Genomic DNA, 18,837 nt, shown 5'->3' on the forward strand with positions numbered 1-18,837 from the left:
ATGGGCGGGCCCGGCCCCATGGGGCCCGCCCATGACGCCGGGTCTGCAGTCGCCCCCTTCATGTATCCTTTGTCGCTGTTGTAGAAGCACTATTAGCTACCATTTTCTATAAAAGAATACTACTAGAGTTGTTTTCAAATCTTTTTGGAAAAGTCAACTTTCAAGGCATTGTGCTTATAGCGTTTTGTCATTCGCCTTATACTGTACATACATTTGTGTGGCTGTGTTCTTCATTTATTGTTAATTGGATTAGCAAGGTCTAAACTTGAGTCGTGATTATATTTTCTTTTCAATCCAAACTAAAGTCTTCAGGGAGCTTGGACTAAAGTAATTTGAGATAGTCTTTGTGTAGTTGTCTTGGAAATGTAGAGGCTCAACTTATTTTAGGAGCTGTTCGAAAGCTTTTGATCCTATCCCATGATCTTGATCATAATACAAACAAACCCGTCTGCACATTTGATGACCCCATGTTGACTTCCTGTGCATGTAGATGCATTCTGCAGGAAATAGTCTTTGATCGACCCTCATTGATCATCCCCCTGATGTTCGGAGGTACACACCTTCCTCTCGACGGTCCAGTCTGTTTCTGGTCTCCTGCTGGCCTCACACTTGCTTGTGAAAGCTAATTATGCTGTGCTATTTTCTGACCGGGGAGCATGTCAATATGACACAGTGGGAGAGCGCTCGCTCATTCTTATTCATGAACTTTAATTCCAGTAGTGCTCTCCTCGGACATGGACCATGGTGGTCCTTAGTATAGAGACATTTGAAAGGAAAGAGCGCCTGTTTATAAAGGGGTCAACATTTTGTAGAAAATGTGGGTGCCGAAATGGAGCTAAATGCTCCGTAAGAAGGGGGAGGCTGTAAGGTACCCCGCAGTGATGCTAAGCTCTTGATTTTAGAAGAGTTAAAGGTTGGCAAAACGCCAAAAGAGTGGAGTGGAACAAGTTTAGCCCTCACCCTGAGTTTATTTAGTATTACTTTGTAATGACTTTAAAGGTGGGGTAGGTAAGTTTGAGAAACCGGCTCGAGATACACTTTTTGTTATATTCTATGGAATGCTTAAATGCTCCTGTCAGCCTTCCATCGGGGCACAAACTTATCTCGTGCCCTCATTGGTCATGTGCACGTTCGTGTGTGTTGGAGGAGGGGCTCTGTGAGGAAGTGGCAGATTTTTTCCGGCTGTGTATTTTCAAATTCTAGCGCACTCGAGCTGGTTTCTCCAAAATGACCTACCCCACCTTTAAGATAAAGCAACATTTATTACCCCCAACATAACACATTTTAGAAAACCCAAAATGGCAGTTCCTCTATGTTTATCTTCTAGTAAGCTCCTGAAAAGTCATAAAATGGCCTGACTGTGTCTAGTCTATTACTATGTAGACCACAATGCTGATAGACTATGCTTTTCTTTTCTTTTTCTACAAGAAATTGTCAAGGAATGTAATTTGTATCTGTGCTATAGGAGTATAGAGGTGGAAGGGCACTGGGAAAGTTTGTAAAGGACAGAGTGAGACTGGCGGTTTTCATCGTTGGAGAATAAAGGAGAGGGATGCAGCAGAGATTAAAGATGGAGCATCAGAGACCCCCCCCCCCCCCAAGCTGTGTTTGTTTCTGGTTTCTCTCGTCACCTTGAGAAGTTGATGGAGTTTGCGTAGCGCGCACTGATCCGTGATACTGTTGTTTACAATGCTGCTCAATTTCTACTTGGCCATCAGTCTGTGTTTGAATAGTTTTGAGATCAGAATGTGAATTTTGCCATTTCACAGTCCATATTCGAGGTATCTAAACACATGCATACAGTGTTTTTAATGGAAGAAGCTCATTATCTCTGAGCCATATCCTTCAGACATAAATCTGAGGCCTTTCTCATGATGCAAGTCCACATAGAATACAAGCAAAAGGTAGAAAACTATATAGTATTAAGTATATTTTTTGTAGAACTACAGAACATTTTAAATGCACTAAAGCTGTGATTGCTGATACATCAGAGAAGAATTTGAAGGCAAGACTGAATTTTATAAGAGCTGCCTATTGAAGATTTTCTATTCAGGTCACTCCATGAACGTCATATTTCCAGTGATTATATTCTTAGAACACATGGCTATAAGGACTACTGTAGAAGAGCTTAGCCGTTATTAATACTTACTAATGCATTAAGTGTTGCTAGCTGCATACTAGTTATTGGAAGGAAAGCTGATTTATTTGAGTATTAATTGCGTTACTGATATAATAAATTCCTCATCTGTTTTCCTGTTGCAGATGTCACTCTGAGCTCCATGTGAAGCAGCTTGTTCCTCTCTATTGGAAGTGCTTGTGCGTAGTGACCCAGAGGCCTGAAAGAAGACAGTTGTTGGAGGTTTGTTGTGCGGCTTTGGCAGCCTTGGCAGCAGCGCTCGGTGTGAACTTGAGAAGTCTTTGTGAGAAGCAGCGAGGGTTAAGCCCGAAGTTAGCCTGCTATCCACTAATCCCGCTCTGTGAGACAGGCCTCAGGTCATAACAGATAGCAGAACGGATGGAATTAGGTGAAGATAACAACAAGTATGTCCAGCACAACAGAGTACGCTCCAAACTGTCCTGTTTCAAAGCGCCGTGCAATACATCTTCTGCTACAAACACACTTTGACACCAGATACATAACGGCGCTGAGGAACAAGCGGAGCAGAAACAAACAGACAACATGACAGTCTTCACTTTGTTTCCCTGCCTCCTCCTCCTCCTCAGGCAGAGTCTCAGGAGACCTGTTGGTGTGGAAGTTAAAAGACAGCTAAATGTCTAGACTTCTCTTGACAAATTCACCGGGACAGTGGTGCTGCGTGGGGCCAAACACAAGGCACGCCTTGTCATCTCTATGAGTACAGGACGGGGCAGAACTATCTCTGTTCTTCCTGTTCCCTCGTTCACCTTGATGCTCTGCAGAAATCTGAGGCAGGAAGAAGATGTCTGATTTAAAGCTGCAGAGACTGTAATGTTAACACACGTCTGTCAAACTAAAAATAACTAAAGCGCCAAACAACGACTCCATTGCATGATTAGTTAGTTGAAAGAACACAAATTAGTCGTTTTTCAAGCATGTGTGGAAATCATCCTCTGCAGTTTATTGATTACCATCCCATTGTCTATTTCAATAATGATCTTGGGAATGTTAAATAGTTTAGCATGCTTTAGTTAGCATAACTTCTAGTGACTTTGTGCCTTTCAGGGCCAGTAAATTACTTTCCCCTCAGACTGGAGGTGTGACTGACAGTGCCTCGGGCGTATTGACACCAGAGACAGCTGAGTTCAGTCAGACCGGAGCTTTTAATCCCCCCGATGCCTCCTTCAGGACCGTCCTTAAGACCCGCGGCGATATCCTGCATGCCGATGCGAGCCTGGACTCCTGCCGAGCCATCGACGCTGACCCGCCTGTATCGAGCGCCGAGGTTACCCATAACCTATTTCATTATCGAGATGTGAATAAGGGAGGTCACGCAGGAAGGGGGGGTGGTCACCTATTGATCGGTCAACACAGGTTTGTTGCTCTGCCAAGACACAGGTGACCATTTTGAATGTTTAAAGAGGATGCTTGCACATTTAAAACGACGAAAATCTGCAAGGTCATGCACAGTCTCTGTTTATCTTGAAGGATTATGATGATACGGCTGTAAAGAAACACCTTGTGGCGTTTACTGATAGAGTGCTTTGTTTATTAGAGGCACCTTTTTTCCTCTCTTTGTCTCGCGTCGCAATTAGCACCCTCCTGCAGGCGAGGCTCTGTGTGTGACGCTCAGTGAAGCAATGCGGCTTTAGCCTTTGAAAAAGAGCTTTGAAGGAGGAAAGAGCTGGAAGCACACACTGGCCTGAGTCGGACATTGGAAGTTACCATGGTGACAGCGACTGGAAGTGAAAAATCTCTGCTTGAAGGTGTGTGTGTGTGTGTGTGTGTGTGTGTGTGTGTGTGTGTGTGTGTGTGTGTGTGTGTGTGTGTGTGTGTGTGTGTGTGTGTGTGTGTGTGTGTGTGTGTGTGTGTGTGTGTGTGTGTGTGTGTGTGTGTGTGGTGTGTGTGTGTGTGTGTGTGTGTGTGTGTGTGTGTGTGTGTGTGTGTGTGTGTGTGTGTGTGTGTGTGTGTGAGGCAGTGGGGGGGGATCAGTGATACAGTCTGCTTATTGATCTGTGTATAGATTATAAATACAAAGTGCTATTCTATTTGCTGCGAGTAGTTCTTGCTTCATTGTTCAGAAAAACCTCAGAATATCTTCCAATTTTCCAAAATGGAGATTGAATAATGGTGCAAGGAAGGGATTAAAATCTTTTTTTGTTGTCACCGCGCGGTGCATGCAGCCACATAATCTCCTCAAAGAAGTCCTTTGCAGCAGCAGCCGTCACCCTTTGTGCGTAACAAACAGGACTCCAAGCCTTGATAAGTCAAAGCTGTGGCATTTCTGTGTCTTTTTATTCCCTGAGCGACAGCGTGGAGGCCAGCAGAGAGGCACCCTGGGTATCTGGCCCGAGAATCTGACGCTGGCTGAGATGCTCTTGAGATGGGCTCAGAGTCTCAGCAGGACGAGTTCAATAGGCTAACCCTGGTCAGCAATTCAATGGCGCCTGTCAGTGGAAACTTTCAGGATGGATGCCTTAATGCTGCGGGAGGAGTGTATTCAGAGTGTGTGTGCATGCAGAGATGTGACACTTCAATTAGGCACACAGCAGAAATGTTACCTGCACATCAAATTATTGTTTCCCTTCAATATGTGTCACATTATTATTCATATGTGGTAAGAAAATATGTATATAACCCAATCGTCATTTTTACACATCCCTGCAGGAATGAGGCTCAGCCTGAAATGGGCCTGCGGGCGAAAAGTCCCGAGGGTCTCCAGCAGGAGATAAATCAGACGTCACCAGGAAGATAGGAGCAGCATCATTTGTTGGCAAGAATAGAAAAATTCCTCCTGGAAATCGTAAATCATTAGACGGGCAGGCCCCAGTGAATAGGCCTCACCCACCAAACAAATCGATTTGTGGAGTTATTGCACATTTCAATCCTCCCTCGGCACCTGCACACACACACACACACACACACACACACACATGGGCGGTGTGATTTACATACATATACCTGCAGATTAGACGAGTGACTTTAAACCATACACTAATCTTTATTTATGTGTTTACTTTTAATGTAAGAGATGAATTTAAATAATGTGTTTAGGCTTGTGTGACGAACATCAGCCTCATCCCATGTTGTGGGTGTGATTCTTCAATCAATGTATGTTTTTCTTAAAGCAGCATATATATTTTTTTAAATGTCACTGAACAAGCAAGTGGAGATAACCATTTATTGGACCCATTTTGAATTAGTAATAATCTATATCTCAATATATTGTGTTTCTATTGGCTCCTTGCATTCAGGCTGGAGAGCGTAATTACGTTTTCTTACACCAATAAATGCCATCCATACATGCAAAAGTATGCAACACAATTGATTTGCTGCTTTCCACTTAAAGGAAAAACCTTCCTAATGGAAACTGACGTTGTGTCTTGTGGAGTGTCATACATAGTGTGTGTTCTTCGCGGCAGGAATCCTTCTTCCATCGCTTTAAACGGAGCAGTCAGAGAATATATTGAGAGGAGAGCACGTGCTGGCATTCATTCATGCATCATATGAATCATATACAGTATCTCAGCATGTATGATGACACTCAACTCTGCTTTCCAGCCATTATATATACAGATATCAAAGGAGCACACAATAATGGTCATCTGTATTGAAATACAAAGTTTCCAAGAACATAAGAGCTGAATTTAATTGATTTACAGGAAAGCAGAGCGCTTATGATGATTATTTATTGTAATATCCTGTCTGGTTGCACTTCAGTGTGTGTTTGTGAGAGAGAGGAAGACTTCAACTAATATTTGCAGAACTTGGAATCACTATCGACTTTAAATAAAACATTGTTCTTTGCTCTGCTTTGAGCTGCACAGTCTTCCAGATGTGTATCTCCTGACACGCGAGGAAATAGAGTTTATCTTTGCCCTTTGAGACAGAAGGCAGACACTCATGTCTGCAGTGTCCCTACCTCTAAAGCAGAGATAAGCTGTGCATGTGATGCATTCATGAGATGGCTCTCGATTCAAAGACAATTCATCACACCATCTCTATTGTCTTCAAAGACATATCACCAGTCTGCGAAGGAATACAATTAAACTGCAGTAAATGAAATGTTATTGTACAACATTTGATTGTGTATTTTGAACAACACATAACTCTGACCGCACTCCCCTGATAAAAGCAACGTTACTAGATTTACTTAGATCAGTCATTTGTAGAATTTGTAAACGTCGCCCTCCCCCAGCGCCCTGCGGCATGTGCCAGATTTAAAGCATAATGGAGTTTAGGTGTGCACAGCCAGAGAGATGCCTGCAACATGTGCACAGGCACGGATTGCCCTTTCAGGTGGAGAGAGACATTGCATCACCTAGCACCTGTTGTGACAGCAAAATAAATGGATTCATTTGAGAGGGGCAAGCTGAGAAAGTTTGATCTGCAGGATCTCCTTTAAAATAACCAGAGGAGGAGAATCATTCAGACTGTGACGTGTCCCAGGGATACATAAAAGCAGTATTTTGACACTAATGTCTTGTAACAAAGCTAACTTTATTCCTCCTCCTGAGTCCTGCACTAGCATAGAGTTTGGAGCAAGCTGTTAGGGCTAAAGGTGAAGTAAACATCTTCTGAGCAGGGCACAGTTTGTCTTTCTCTCACACACACAGACTGACTCTGACAAGACTTCTTATTGATCAGGTACATTCCAAACTACAGCAAGTTGTGTTGATTCATCGTCATTTGTATCTCTTGATTTTCATCTTTACATGTCTCTGAAGAGCTGTTTCACTCATGAAGCATCGTGTGGGTTAGATCTCACTGAGAACAGCAGTCTGTCTGAGGTGAAAACATTCCTCAGTGAAGCAGCTCTCATCGCTGGAGGGGGGGCAGCACTTGGGGGGGGGGGGGGGGGTAACCTATGTCTGGCCTCACCTCCAATACATGTGCAGACTGACAAAGAAACGTGCAGCCGAGAGTTCGTTTTTCTTCTCTTAGTCGGACAAGATAGTTACGTTGTACTTTGTTATAATTATTCATTTGAGTGAGGGAAAAAAAAGGAATACAATATATATATATATATATTTTATTGTTGTATGTTTTTGTTTGACATGTTCAATAAATTGACTAAAACATTTTTAAAAGATACACAGTATCTTGCAGCCAAGAGAGGTGAACATCAACAATAAGACTGTTTTACAGGAACAAATGTAATACAGAAAATGGTACTTTTATATTTGACGTTATTATTTTGTCTATATTTAATATAGACCATGCAATAAAGACATTCATCTCAAAAAGAGAAGACATGAACGATTTAGCTATAAGCTCATTTCCATCTGCAGTCCCCCGGCAGGTACACACAGAACAATAAACAAACCCTTCAAACATGAGTCTCTATCACACTATCAATTATAAAGCAAATTAACATATATATATATATATATATTATATATATACAAGCACAATTATTAACGAAAACCTCAAATTACGCTCAAGGTAATGTTGACAGAACGTGTTGCCGAAAGAGTGAACGTTTGTGAAGGTCTAAAGCTCAGCTCGAAGCACATTCCAATGCTTTAAGGCTGTAAATAAGACAACAGGTTGTACAAAGGTAGATGTTTATGTTTGCATTAAGAGCAGCTTCTGCCTGTTTGTCCTTAATCATGGAGAAGCATCGTTGTAAATGATCTTTGATACCAATACATGTTTTAGATGTTTTTGTTTTCTGGTCATTTAATAATTGTTTCCTGTTTACATCAACTCTTTATATTAAATCAGTCCATATAAGAGCAGCTAACAAAAATAATTGAGAATAAAACATATTTTAGTAACACAAAATATACACAAACATGTAAAGAAAGCAGAGGATTTGCTGCTGTGCTGCGTTAAGCCTCCATATATTGAGACTTGAACTCATCGTGACAGCAAATGTGGACATTATGTCTTTGCCCTCCAGAATATTTTCATTTAGTTGACTAAATATTTATGTGAACAGTCAGTATAGTCTCTCAAGTGCTTATACAAACAACCCTGGATGCATTTCTTCTCAAACTAAGTAGTTATAAAAGTGCATAATGCAACATGAATCAGGAGGCAGGATTCAAGGAAATGTACAGACCAGAGATGAGACATGTTTTACATTTGTCACATCCATTATAGAGACATATCTCCGCATGTGTTTGTCACTGAGTATTCTTCTCCTGGACCATAGCCGAGTAGAAGGACTATGAATGCATCCACATCCTTAAATTCTCAGTATGATATTTAAAACACTAACGGTGTGTAATATATTGGAGTGCTTTAGTGCCACTGTATTTCTCCCAGCGTGTTGTTGCATTGCTCTGCGGCTTATCTCCCAACACAATATTAGAGAGAGGGAAATTGTGTGATGTCAAATCTTATGAAAGCTACTAATCTGTGTGCATGGCTGAGAGGGATTATGCTTGTCAGGAGGGAAGAAAAAACACACACTCAGATGTAAATGTTTTTTCTCAAGAGAACTCACATTCAATTTATGTAACAGTGAGTCTTTTGTAAGATGATCAGTCTTGATGGTTGTTTGACCATCCCTAACGCATAACATGCCACATACTTAATACAGGTCATCCATAACAGCCACTTGGCACTTTATTCACTTCTGCTCAGTTCCACATGGTTAATCCTATAAAACAGAAAAATGGCCAATGCGTTGTCCCCCATATGTTTGTACACACAGAGACAGAGCTGTGCTGCTAATGTCGCCCTGCGAGTCTTCACACTGATCAATCTTTGTGAACATGTAGGTGCACGCGTGTGTTTGTGAAGTTAAGTACTCGAGAACATTGAGCCCCTCCAGCGACGGCACTTTAAATCCCACTCCCACACTCAGCCTTTGTATTTATGATGTATACATCCACTCCCATCTTCCTCGGCTGCCTTTAATCTGCGCTGCTGGTGTTTGGAAAGTAACTCTGCAGCTTTACCATAATAACATCATTCACTGTGTGCATGCAGCGGTGCCATTATGGATACTTTGTCGGTGTGTTTATAGTACATGTATAGGTGGTGTGTAGGTTGTTTGAAGACGTATCTAACAATTATGTGCACTCATATACAACCTTTGGGGTTAAAATGTTATTTCTTACCAATTGCATGCCTGTGTCTTAAGTAAATGAGATAGATGATAATATACAGCATGTGTTATTATGGGATGTATGGAGCTGTCAGTACGATCATTGCAAGACAGCTAATATGTGCACGTTTATTAAAGAGGATTAACTGGTGAAGCTTTTTCATGACTTCTCACATGCTTCTCTCTGTCATAATTCTCCGATAGATGTCAGATTATATCATTCTAGGAGGATTTGGCAGGATTTATTCTGGGATGACTGATATATTCATGTTGTTCATGCTTTAAATCACAGCCAATACCAAAAAGAGTCAAACATTTCGGTAAATGTGTAATATTTTTTCTTTGTTACGAGTTTGACTGTTGTACAAGTAAAACGTGTACATCTTAGGTTTGAGGTTGTCCTCTACAAAGGTGATTCTGTGAATGTTGTTTTGTCGATTTTGTACCCTGAATTCCCAAATGCAATGCGAAAGGCTTCTTTGCTTCAGTGCATGTGATAGATGGCATAGAGACATTTTTAGCTTTGTCCAGCCGTTGTGAAAACCAACAAAACATGAATTAAAACATTGTGTTTGCAGTAATTATCTTACTTGAAATGCCCCTTGATTAGTGGTTAACAGCACTGAAGCAGATAAATACATAATCATTGTGTTTTACTGAATTCTATCACATACACCTAACCCTGCTGAGTCGAAGCAGCCCTTAGCATTGGCACGGTGTTACAGTTTGTTGATGAGGTATCTTTGAAGCAGCTCTAAATAATTGAAACAAATCAACGATCCATTATTCCATAGCAACAGAAAACCTTCTCCATCTCCTCCTCTGCAGCGGGCTCCACAGGGACTGATAATCCGTCTTCTGATCTACACTACACACTCAACAGTTTCCTTTAAATACTTCCTCGTTTCACTCCACAGTTAATGCACAGCGCTCAAGGCCATGGCTCCCCTTCCCCTCGTAACGTTTCTGTAGGTTTTTGGTGGAGTTTTAGAGGTTGATTTTCTGCAGCGGCAGCAGACAGGCTGAATGAGGGAAGATGGATGCGGCGGCGTGCAGCTGGGAAGGATAATGAATGAAGTCGAGCGTGGGTGGCGAAGACCATCACTAAAGCGTAATGGGTCCCAGCAGAGAGACGGGATATTGACCCGTCAGTCACTCCGCACCCCCTCCCTTCACTCTCCTACAAATAGAAACTCTCACAAGACACACAATGCTTGGTACACACAGAGCAAACAATAGCAACACACATTCTGTTTGCACTGCACACCTTGTGCATTTTCTTACACAAGAAGAAAAGAAAAGGCGAGGTGGGGCACTTTGTCTGTTTCCTCTTTAACTGTTTCATCAAACACTCACGTAACACATATATAACATCCTGTATAAGAAGAAGAAGTGTCTGCTCTTTCATTACTCTCCAATGTGGACGAATATTTCCAGCTCTGACAGCAGGGGCGGATCTAGAAAAATATTCATGGGGTGGCAAGAGGGTGGCAGGAGATTTTGAGGGGTGGCATCCCCTGGCAGAAGTATATGCTGATTTAATCGCAGTCATATCAATCAATGTTAACTTGGAAAGCCACAATATTGATATTTTAACTCAATAACATTAGGTGACAGTATTGTGGCACATCAGTAAAGCCTTACATATAAATATATAAGGTGGCAGACATCATTTAATGAATTTTAACTGAATGAGTTTGTCTCACTCTTAGACCAGCAGGGATACCAAATCTATGCAGACTGCTGCAATAAGTACATTAATTAACTGTCTCGTCGATGTTTGTCTAAATTAATATGATACTATTAACAATCATATTATTCCTATCAGCTGTCAATCAATCAATCAATGTTTATTTATATAGCCCAATATCACAAATGTTACATCTGTCTCAGTGGACTTTACAGTTTGTACAAAATATCAGTATGACAATACGACACCCTCTGTCCTTAGACCCTCACATCGTACAAGGAAAAACTTCCGGAGAAAACCCACAGTTTAAAGGGAAAAATGGGAGAAACCTCAGGGAGAGCAACAGAGGAGGGATCCCTCTCCCAGGACGGACAGACGTGCAATAGATGCCGTGTGTAAATTGAAAAGATAATACATTTGCAACATAGGTAGTCCAAATGTTTGGAAATGCATGTGTGTATAATAGGAAGATGAATCCACGAGGATATCCATCCAGGACCTATGATCCAGGACCACAGCCACGACTCAAGATCCAGGGCTCGCGATCCAGGACAGAGGAGCGCAGGATCATCCATGACTCCGGATCCCGGCGTATATAGACACCAAAAAGAAAGACATTTGGGGAAGCTGGGTTAATCGGAACATGAGAGTACACAGGTATAGACAGAGAGAAGGAAGAAGTAAGATGTCCCCCGACAAACTAAGCCTATATCAGCAAAACTAGGGGCTGGATCTAATCAGCCCTAACTATAAGCTTTATCAAAAAGGAAGGTCTTAAGCGCACTCTTAAAAACGGATAGGGTGTCTGCCGCCCGAACACAAACTGGAAGCTGATTCCACAAATGTGGAGCTTGATAAGAAAAGGCTCTGGCTGCCATTGTACTTTTAGAGACTCTAGGAACAACCAATCACTGTTATGATTCACATATTCAGTGTTATTATTAAATAAACTATATTTTTTGGAGGAGTTAATGATGAATGTTCCTCAAGATGCTTGCTCACCCTCCTTCAAATTTGAAAGACAAGTAATTACTATCATAAATCAAAATAATCAAAAGAACAGTTCAGCGCCCCACAACTTCACTGCAAACACTTACAACCTGGACTTTACATCAGAAAGAACAAACATTAAAGAAGTGACTAACTGCATCAGTTAGGGTTAAAAAACGTGTATTCAGCTAAAACATAAACATCGCTGCAGTTATCATCCAGTGGAAGGTCCTTACCTACTGGCCTAGTTAAATCAAAGTGGTTACTTTTTTTTGGCTGGGCAGTGTAGTTTTACACACCGTCTTATTTTACTTTCTCAGGACTTAAAACTGTTTTTTAGGGGCAGACCCCCTCAAAGAAAAATATATATACACGCATACAAGGTCATCATCTTAACAGTTTATTATGCTCATCGAGTCATCCGTGAGCAGAGCATCAAGTTGGCATGCCTATTACAGCTGAATGCGGCGATTACCATTTTGTTCAGCAAATCGCCTCACAAACTTATTAAGATCTAAAGCTTTAGTGCGTTTTGATTCAATGCTGAGTGCAGCCAGACTTGACAGTCTCTTCTCTGTCATTGTAGACCGCAAATACCTCATTCCTTCCGTCTACTTGGATCTGAAATGCTTCTCGTTTTGCGCTGTCCCCCGTTCAAATGAAATTGCCGCCAATCATATTTCCACGCTGCGCCAGGGCCGGGGAGGGGTTACAACAAGGCTTGCGTCTTGTGCTGCATTTACTTGCACTCGAACATTAGAGATTTTCTCTCATAAATGTCCGATGAGCCACAACTTTTATTTCAAAACAAAGCTGCCAGCTGGGGTGGCAAGGCATTTTTCTGAGGTGGCAGCTGCCACCCCGTGCCACCCCGTAGAACCGCCACTGTCTGACAGTAGCTGCACTGTCATTTCTTAAACAATATCCGGAGTTTCCCTTTCACACATGTGGCACAAAACAGCAGATGTTCTGTTCTCCCTTTCTGGAAATACTGTGTTTGGTTCGGTCAAGGGGTAGAGTGTGCAGGAGGCACCACATGACGGATTGCACTTCGGTTTGAACAACACTTTTGCTATTCATTACATTTTTCTGAGGATTTCAGAGAAGGCTCTAACAGACAAACTTCTTCTTTGTCTTCTTCTTCACTTCAATCTTTTAAAGATGGTGGAATGATACATTTCTTTTGACTATTTTTTTAACAATTTCTGCTTCTTTAGAAACATCATCAACACGCCCTTTCACTTGAATTCTCCGCACAATGAGCAGCTTTATTTACACTTTGGCAGAATCAGACATTACCCACACTTTATATTCGGAGCTGAGTAAAGTCCATATGTTTGATGTCCCTCACAATAATTCAGACGTAGTATTTCCCATACTACTCTTCCTTATGTTAGTTCAGTGTTTTCGTGCATGTTGAATGCGGTTTTATTGATTCAATTGTTTACCTATTGATTGATGTGTTTTATTTTGTGTGCTGTCAGTGGCCAGCAGACTGAGGGGACTCGGCCCTCCTCCATCAGAGGCAGCAGCCGGATCAGCGGGCGATTATAGTCATTACAGTTTGTGCTTACACGGGGCTCTGCTGCTTTGTGCCACATCTCCCCTCGTCAGCTGGCAGCCGCTGCTCTAATCTGCCCGTTATAACAAACGACCAGGGAACCGGAGTAAAGGCTAGAAGGGAAGGGAAGTGGACTGCAGATAAAAAAAGGGCATTTGGTGGCCAAATTGCTAAATTGAGTTGTGTGTCCTCTTTTAGACTCACAGCTCTGATAGAGGGTTTTATCTAGAAGTAATCCTTCACCATTTTACAGATATTTGGTGTAGCAGTGTTCTAGAGCATTCAGCCTGCAGTAGTTTCTCCCCATATGCTTCCTCCTATAGTGCATACTATATGTACATCACGTAGCGCCATACATATTTAAATGCATCACTAAGAGGGGATCCATTTTCCTCAGCTGCTGGTTCAAAGGGCTCCATCTCTGATGAAATCCTGATTATCTCTCTAATTGGTAATTGTGTAGACGTTGCGTTGCATGGTGTGTGTGCAGCTTCTCCTGCTATCCATTCCTCTACCTCTCTGCTATTGATTTGCATTTAATATTAATTATTTCCTCACCACAGGCAGCATCTGTGCGTATTGAGGTAAAAATGCACAGCAGCGATGAGAGGGATTTAAATTATGGGTCAAGATAGATGTTAAGGCTGGGATTTAGGTTGCAATCCACGTTAAATACACATTATGATGTTTAATCCCTCAAGAGGAAGTTATTACAAACTATGACAAAACAATCCAGATAGCTTAATTTCTGGTGCAATCCAAAAAACCAAATCCTACATTCATGTGTCCATCCCAGAAACACGTGTGTGTGTCTGCATCCTTGTGCGATCTCGTCTATCCATCTCTCTGCTAATTCTATGTGACACTAGTGTTGTCACGATACCAACATTTTGGTTCCGATACCAAGTCAAGAATTTGCGATTCCGATTCTTTTTCGATACTTTTCTAAAAAAAAGGGAAACAGTCTTAAATGTAATTATTGTGCTTTATTTCACACCAGAACCATATGGTTAACACAAACTTTTAAACAATGAGAACAATAAACAAAATAAATGACAAGAATTCTTATTAAATCAAATTAAGCATCATCTCAAACAACTTTTTTGTTTTATAAAATATAATTTTTAAAATATTTTATTAACATGTAATAGTACAGTAATATAAATAATTATTGACAAAATGTATATTGCAGATGTTAGCCACATTGGTAAGTTAGCTAAAAAGATAGCCATATTAGACAGTTATCATTGCCATTAATTGCCTCGTCAAACTACGAAAACGTTCGTTTGTCACAAAATAAATTACACTTGTTTGACTTAGATTTGAGGGCATGGGCTTGAGCATGATGTAATTATGTTATCTATCACATTCGCTAACCTGTCTGTCTTTAAATTCTTTAAACATGCTGGTCGGCGGGTGCTTAGCCAAGTCTGATGTGTTGGCTCCCTTGGTTTGCAGGGATCTAAAACATGACTCACAGACAGGCCTCGTGGTGTCCGTAGGCTTGCCCTCACTGTCAGAGATATAGCTCAATAACTTCCAAATTTCGCTTCTGGCGTCTTTTGTGTCAACAAGCCGAGGCGCAGCGGCAGTTGCACTCCCACTTGCAGCCATGCTTCTCGTTTTCTCACATGCTCTGGCAGCTAGCGCGTGGCCGAGTGCACGAGAGAGGGGAGGGACTTAGAACGTGCTTGAGAGGGGCGGGACTGCAGGCACGGCTGCAGTGCAGGGAATGGAAGCAGAGCGCTGAACACACACGGCTCTTATTAAAACGGCGCTTTCTCACCGGAGTACTTTTCCCCGTCATTCTTAAAGTACCGATACTAATGAAACGGAGGAATCGTACCGTTTTTAACGGCAGGGTATCGCGGTACCTTTCAAGTATCGGTACACCGTGCAACACTATATGACACTTAATCTTAACTTGTGTTTTCACCTGCCGATTATACACCCCCCCCCTTCACCCTTTAAACAGAGATGGTGAGGAGGAGGAGGAGGAGGAGGAGGAGGAGGAGGAGGAGGAGGAGGAGGAGGAAGAGGAAGAGGAAGAGGAAGGTGCAGGGGTGAGGTGGCCGCCTCGTTAATTGTTTCTCCATTTCATAGGCTTGACCTCTTATTTATTTGACTGCCTGGGAATTATCTGTTCATGTGCCCCAGACAGCTGACTGCAGTGGGGGGGGGTGATGTGTTGGTGGTGGGGGTTCATGAACCTATAAAGCTCGACCATATCTCATTACAGTGTCGGCCTGAAATGAGATGGCTCTTTCTTTCCTTGTCCCTCACTGGTGCGATTGATTAGTCGGCAGCCAATCAATGTTAATTAAGGTGTAGAGGATCCTTTAATTGTGCCGTATGAATCATTGTGTCAGACCCCGCCTTGACCTTCAGCGGACTTACAGTGTGACCCGCCACGCTGAGGAATAAATATCTTTTATACATTGCACGATAATTGCAGTCAGTAAATGAGTATAGAATTGATTCACGGTGTCAGCTCTGTAGCAGGAAGTTGCTATCCTTTATTTTGCAAACAGATGCAGCGTCTGATCGATATTTGTCCCTGCGTTTAAGAGTCACCGTTGTGAGATAAGCGTTGTCATTATGTGTGGCGAGATTCTCTCCGTGCATATGAAGTGAGGCTGTGATTGATGACTGCCAAAAGCAAAATGGCACACGAAAACAGCACCGGCACCATAATTGTGTTTTTTAATGAAGACCTACATTTCATGTTGGAGCTGATTTCGCACTCAGTTGATTGTGCGGCCCCCACCTCCTCTGCACCAGCATCACTGCCATCCATCATGCAGTAATAACACTGTGACCTGTACACGGAGTAACGCCTGGATTCAGGTGCATGACTTTCAACTTTAGCCTGCAACCGAGAGATGAATTTACACAGCAGATTGTCTCCTCACCCAAAGAGAGGGGTGACCTCTGTGAACATTAAATATGACACACGCCTGTGCTCCAATCACAAGGCTTTACTCTCTGTGTGTTTTCAATGATCTCACATCAATCAGACGCTGTTTCTTTAAACTAGATGTAGCAATGTGTCCCAGAAAATGGAACATGGAGTTGACCTTTAAAACGACCCTAAACAAAATATAACTTTGACTTTTAGGGAGAGATTCTTAATTGCAGCGCAACTCAATCACAGACCTTCCTTTTACCCGGAAATGTCTCTCAAACGACACTCCAGTTTGTAAAAGAGGCTTTCTGTGGAACATGTGGAGCCAAAGTTGAATCCAAGTATAAAACATCTACTTTTATGTAAAGACTATTTCCTTTCCATGTTTATTGTGGGCGAATAACACCATTTGTATTCCAACTTTTAAAATGGCCCCTAACAAAATTGAACATTTACTCTTTTGTTAAAATGTTTGACTTTGATACTCTGTCTGATGTTTCTCTGCTTTCTGTTTCAGATGTAACAACCGGACGCAGTGTGCTGTTGTGGCCGGACCAGACGTGTTTCCTGACCCCTGCCCGGGAACATACAAATATCTGGAAGTCCAGTACGAATGTGTGCCCTACAGTACGTACTCCTTTATTCTCTCTCACACTTGAATTCTCATTTCCTCTTTAAGAGCAGTGACTCATCAATCATCCTTTCAGGCTTGATGATCTCCGTAATGTTTACAAATATCTCCAATGTGTCATTCAGTGGAAACAGACGTGATGATTCCTGTGATCCAAAAAGGATAACAGCCTTTGTGAGTGCAGGAATATTGTTGACAGTGTTGTTCACATGTGGAAACTGAGACAGTATCTCTGTGTTTACTCACTGATTATCAACCATTAAGAGTCTTTGTTGTAACTGACAGGAGATTAACGTTTTCTTCATCCCGCATGGCATCAATTATGTCAACAGTGTGCCAGTTTACTGACTTTTGTTTATTGATGATAACATGTAGTTTTATACTGTAGATACAGTTTTAAAATCATACAATTTGGTATTTATGTTGCTAACACCGTGCTAAAAGTAAAACCATGTGTTAATGTGTTCAGTCAGAGGAAGTGTTTGCTCATTTTTAGACGGTGCTCCCACAGTTCACACACTTTGATATCGGTGAGGAATCATGCCTGATCGTGCCGTGTCTCTGTTAGCGCTGCGGCAGGAGAGGCCATTTGACTTTCATCAGAAGGAAACGTGTTGTTCTTCGGTTCAGTTCAGCTCAGTGAACGGTGGTTAATATTCAGACTGGTGAGGCATCTCTGAAGGGAGTAAATGAAACGGGTTTAATTAGTGTCGAGAGTGAAAAACTGTGGAAACATTTGGGCGGATCAGCGTGGAGAGGAAGTGGAATGGACTCTGCCACATGACCTGAGGTTGTGTGTTGTAATGACCTTTGAAGTGGAACATAAAAGTCACAGCAATTACTGCCAACATCCTGACACGCTGTGCTCAGAAGTGATGTAAAACTGGAAATATTTGATCTCTGTAAGAATTCAAATCAAAAGCATCCTTTTAACATCAACAGCCTCCATGAACCTGTGATCCAGAGCCGACAGATGCATCTGTTTATATATTTCTGACTCCTTTTTAATATCCACATTTTCCACCTAGTGTCTTTCCATGGTGTCTGTGTAAAACACTGACCTAACCAAAGCTTCTGCACAAATGTAATCAAGCCCCCAGCAATCCTGAACTCCCGTCAGTATTTAAACACTTTGCTTAGAGTGCAAAATACTGACTTTTAAACTAGATTTGTTCCATTAAGCCTTTAGAGACTCACATTTCCATCTCCTCTGACTTGTAATCTGCGCTGCTGTTGTTTTAGCTTTTGTTGATGGCCATTGTCCCAGTGTGGGCGGGGGGCATGTTTTTGCTCATTATAAGGCCCTAAAGGTTAGTTTGGCTTTTATTGATCTGCATAGTATGTGAATTATCTTGAGAAACCTGATGATGAGATGTTATAGTGTAATCTCATCCATAATACTGGAGAAAAAGCAGAACTCTCTTCTGCAATCTCCAAATACACAATTAATCGATCTAGATTAATAAATAGAAGTGAAGGTAGGCAGAGAAATATGTAGAAGTAGTACTTTCTACCTGGTATGTTGGGTTTTGAAGGGAGTTTGAGCATGTTTCTGGGCATTGTATAGCCTAAAGGGTTGTTTTCCTTCAGATTAATGTGTATAGTAAGGCAAGGCCATTTTTTATAGCACATTACAACGCAAGGCAATTCAAAATTCTTAACAAATGTTGCAAATATCTCATCTAAATCCGGTATATAAGGAAAAATATGTATTTTAGATTTTTGGGGGGTACTGTCCCTTTAAGGCAACTGTCACTTTTCTAAATTCATATTCAAGACATTATCGCACATAATGACAGCATGTAAAAAAAGCTCCAATGCACATTCTTACTAATACCACACTTTCTAGATCTGTGTGGCACG

At 41.7% G+C, this 18,837-nt stretch overlaps 1 protein-coding gene across 1 annotated transcript in view; it reads left to right on the plus strand.

Moving 5' to 3' along the window:
• Nucleotides 1-18,837, plus strand: part of LOC117559180 (adhesion G protein-coupled receptor L3-like) — a 232,893-nt gene that overhangs the window by 117,047 nt on the left and 97,009 nt on the right. Inside the window, 1 exon segment of the mRNA XM_034235900.1 lies at nt 16,861-16,970. Within this exon segment, the coding sequence (XP_034091791.1) occupies nt 16,861-16,970 (110 nt within the window).

This window comes from Gymnodraco acuticeps, unplaced genomic scaffold (genome assembly GCF_902827175.1).
Source record: "Gymnodraco acuticeps unplaced genomic scaffold, fGymAcu1.1, whole genome shotgun sequence".
In the NCBI taxonomy this organism is placed as follows: domain Eukaryota; kingdom Metazoa; phylum Chordata; class Actinopteri; order Perciformes; family Bathydraconidae; genus Gymnodraco; species Gymnodraco acuticeps.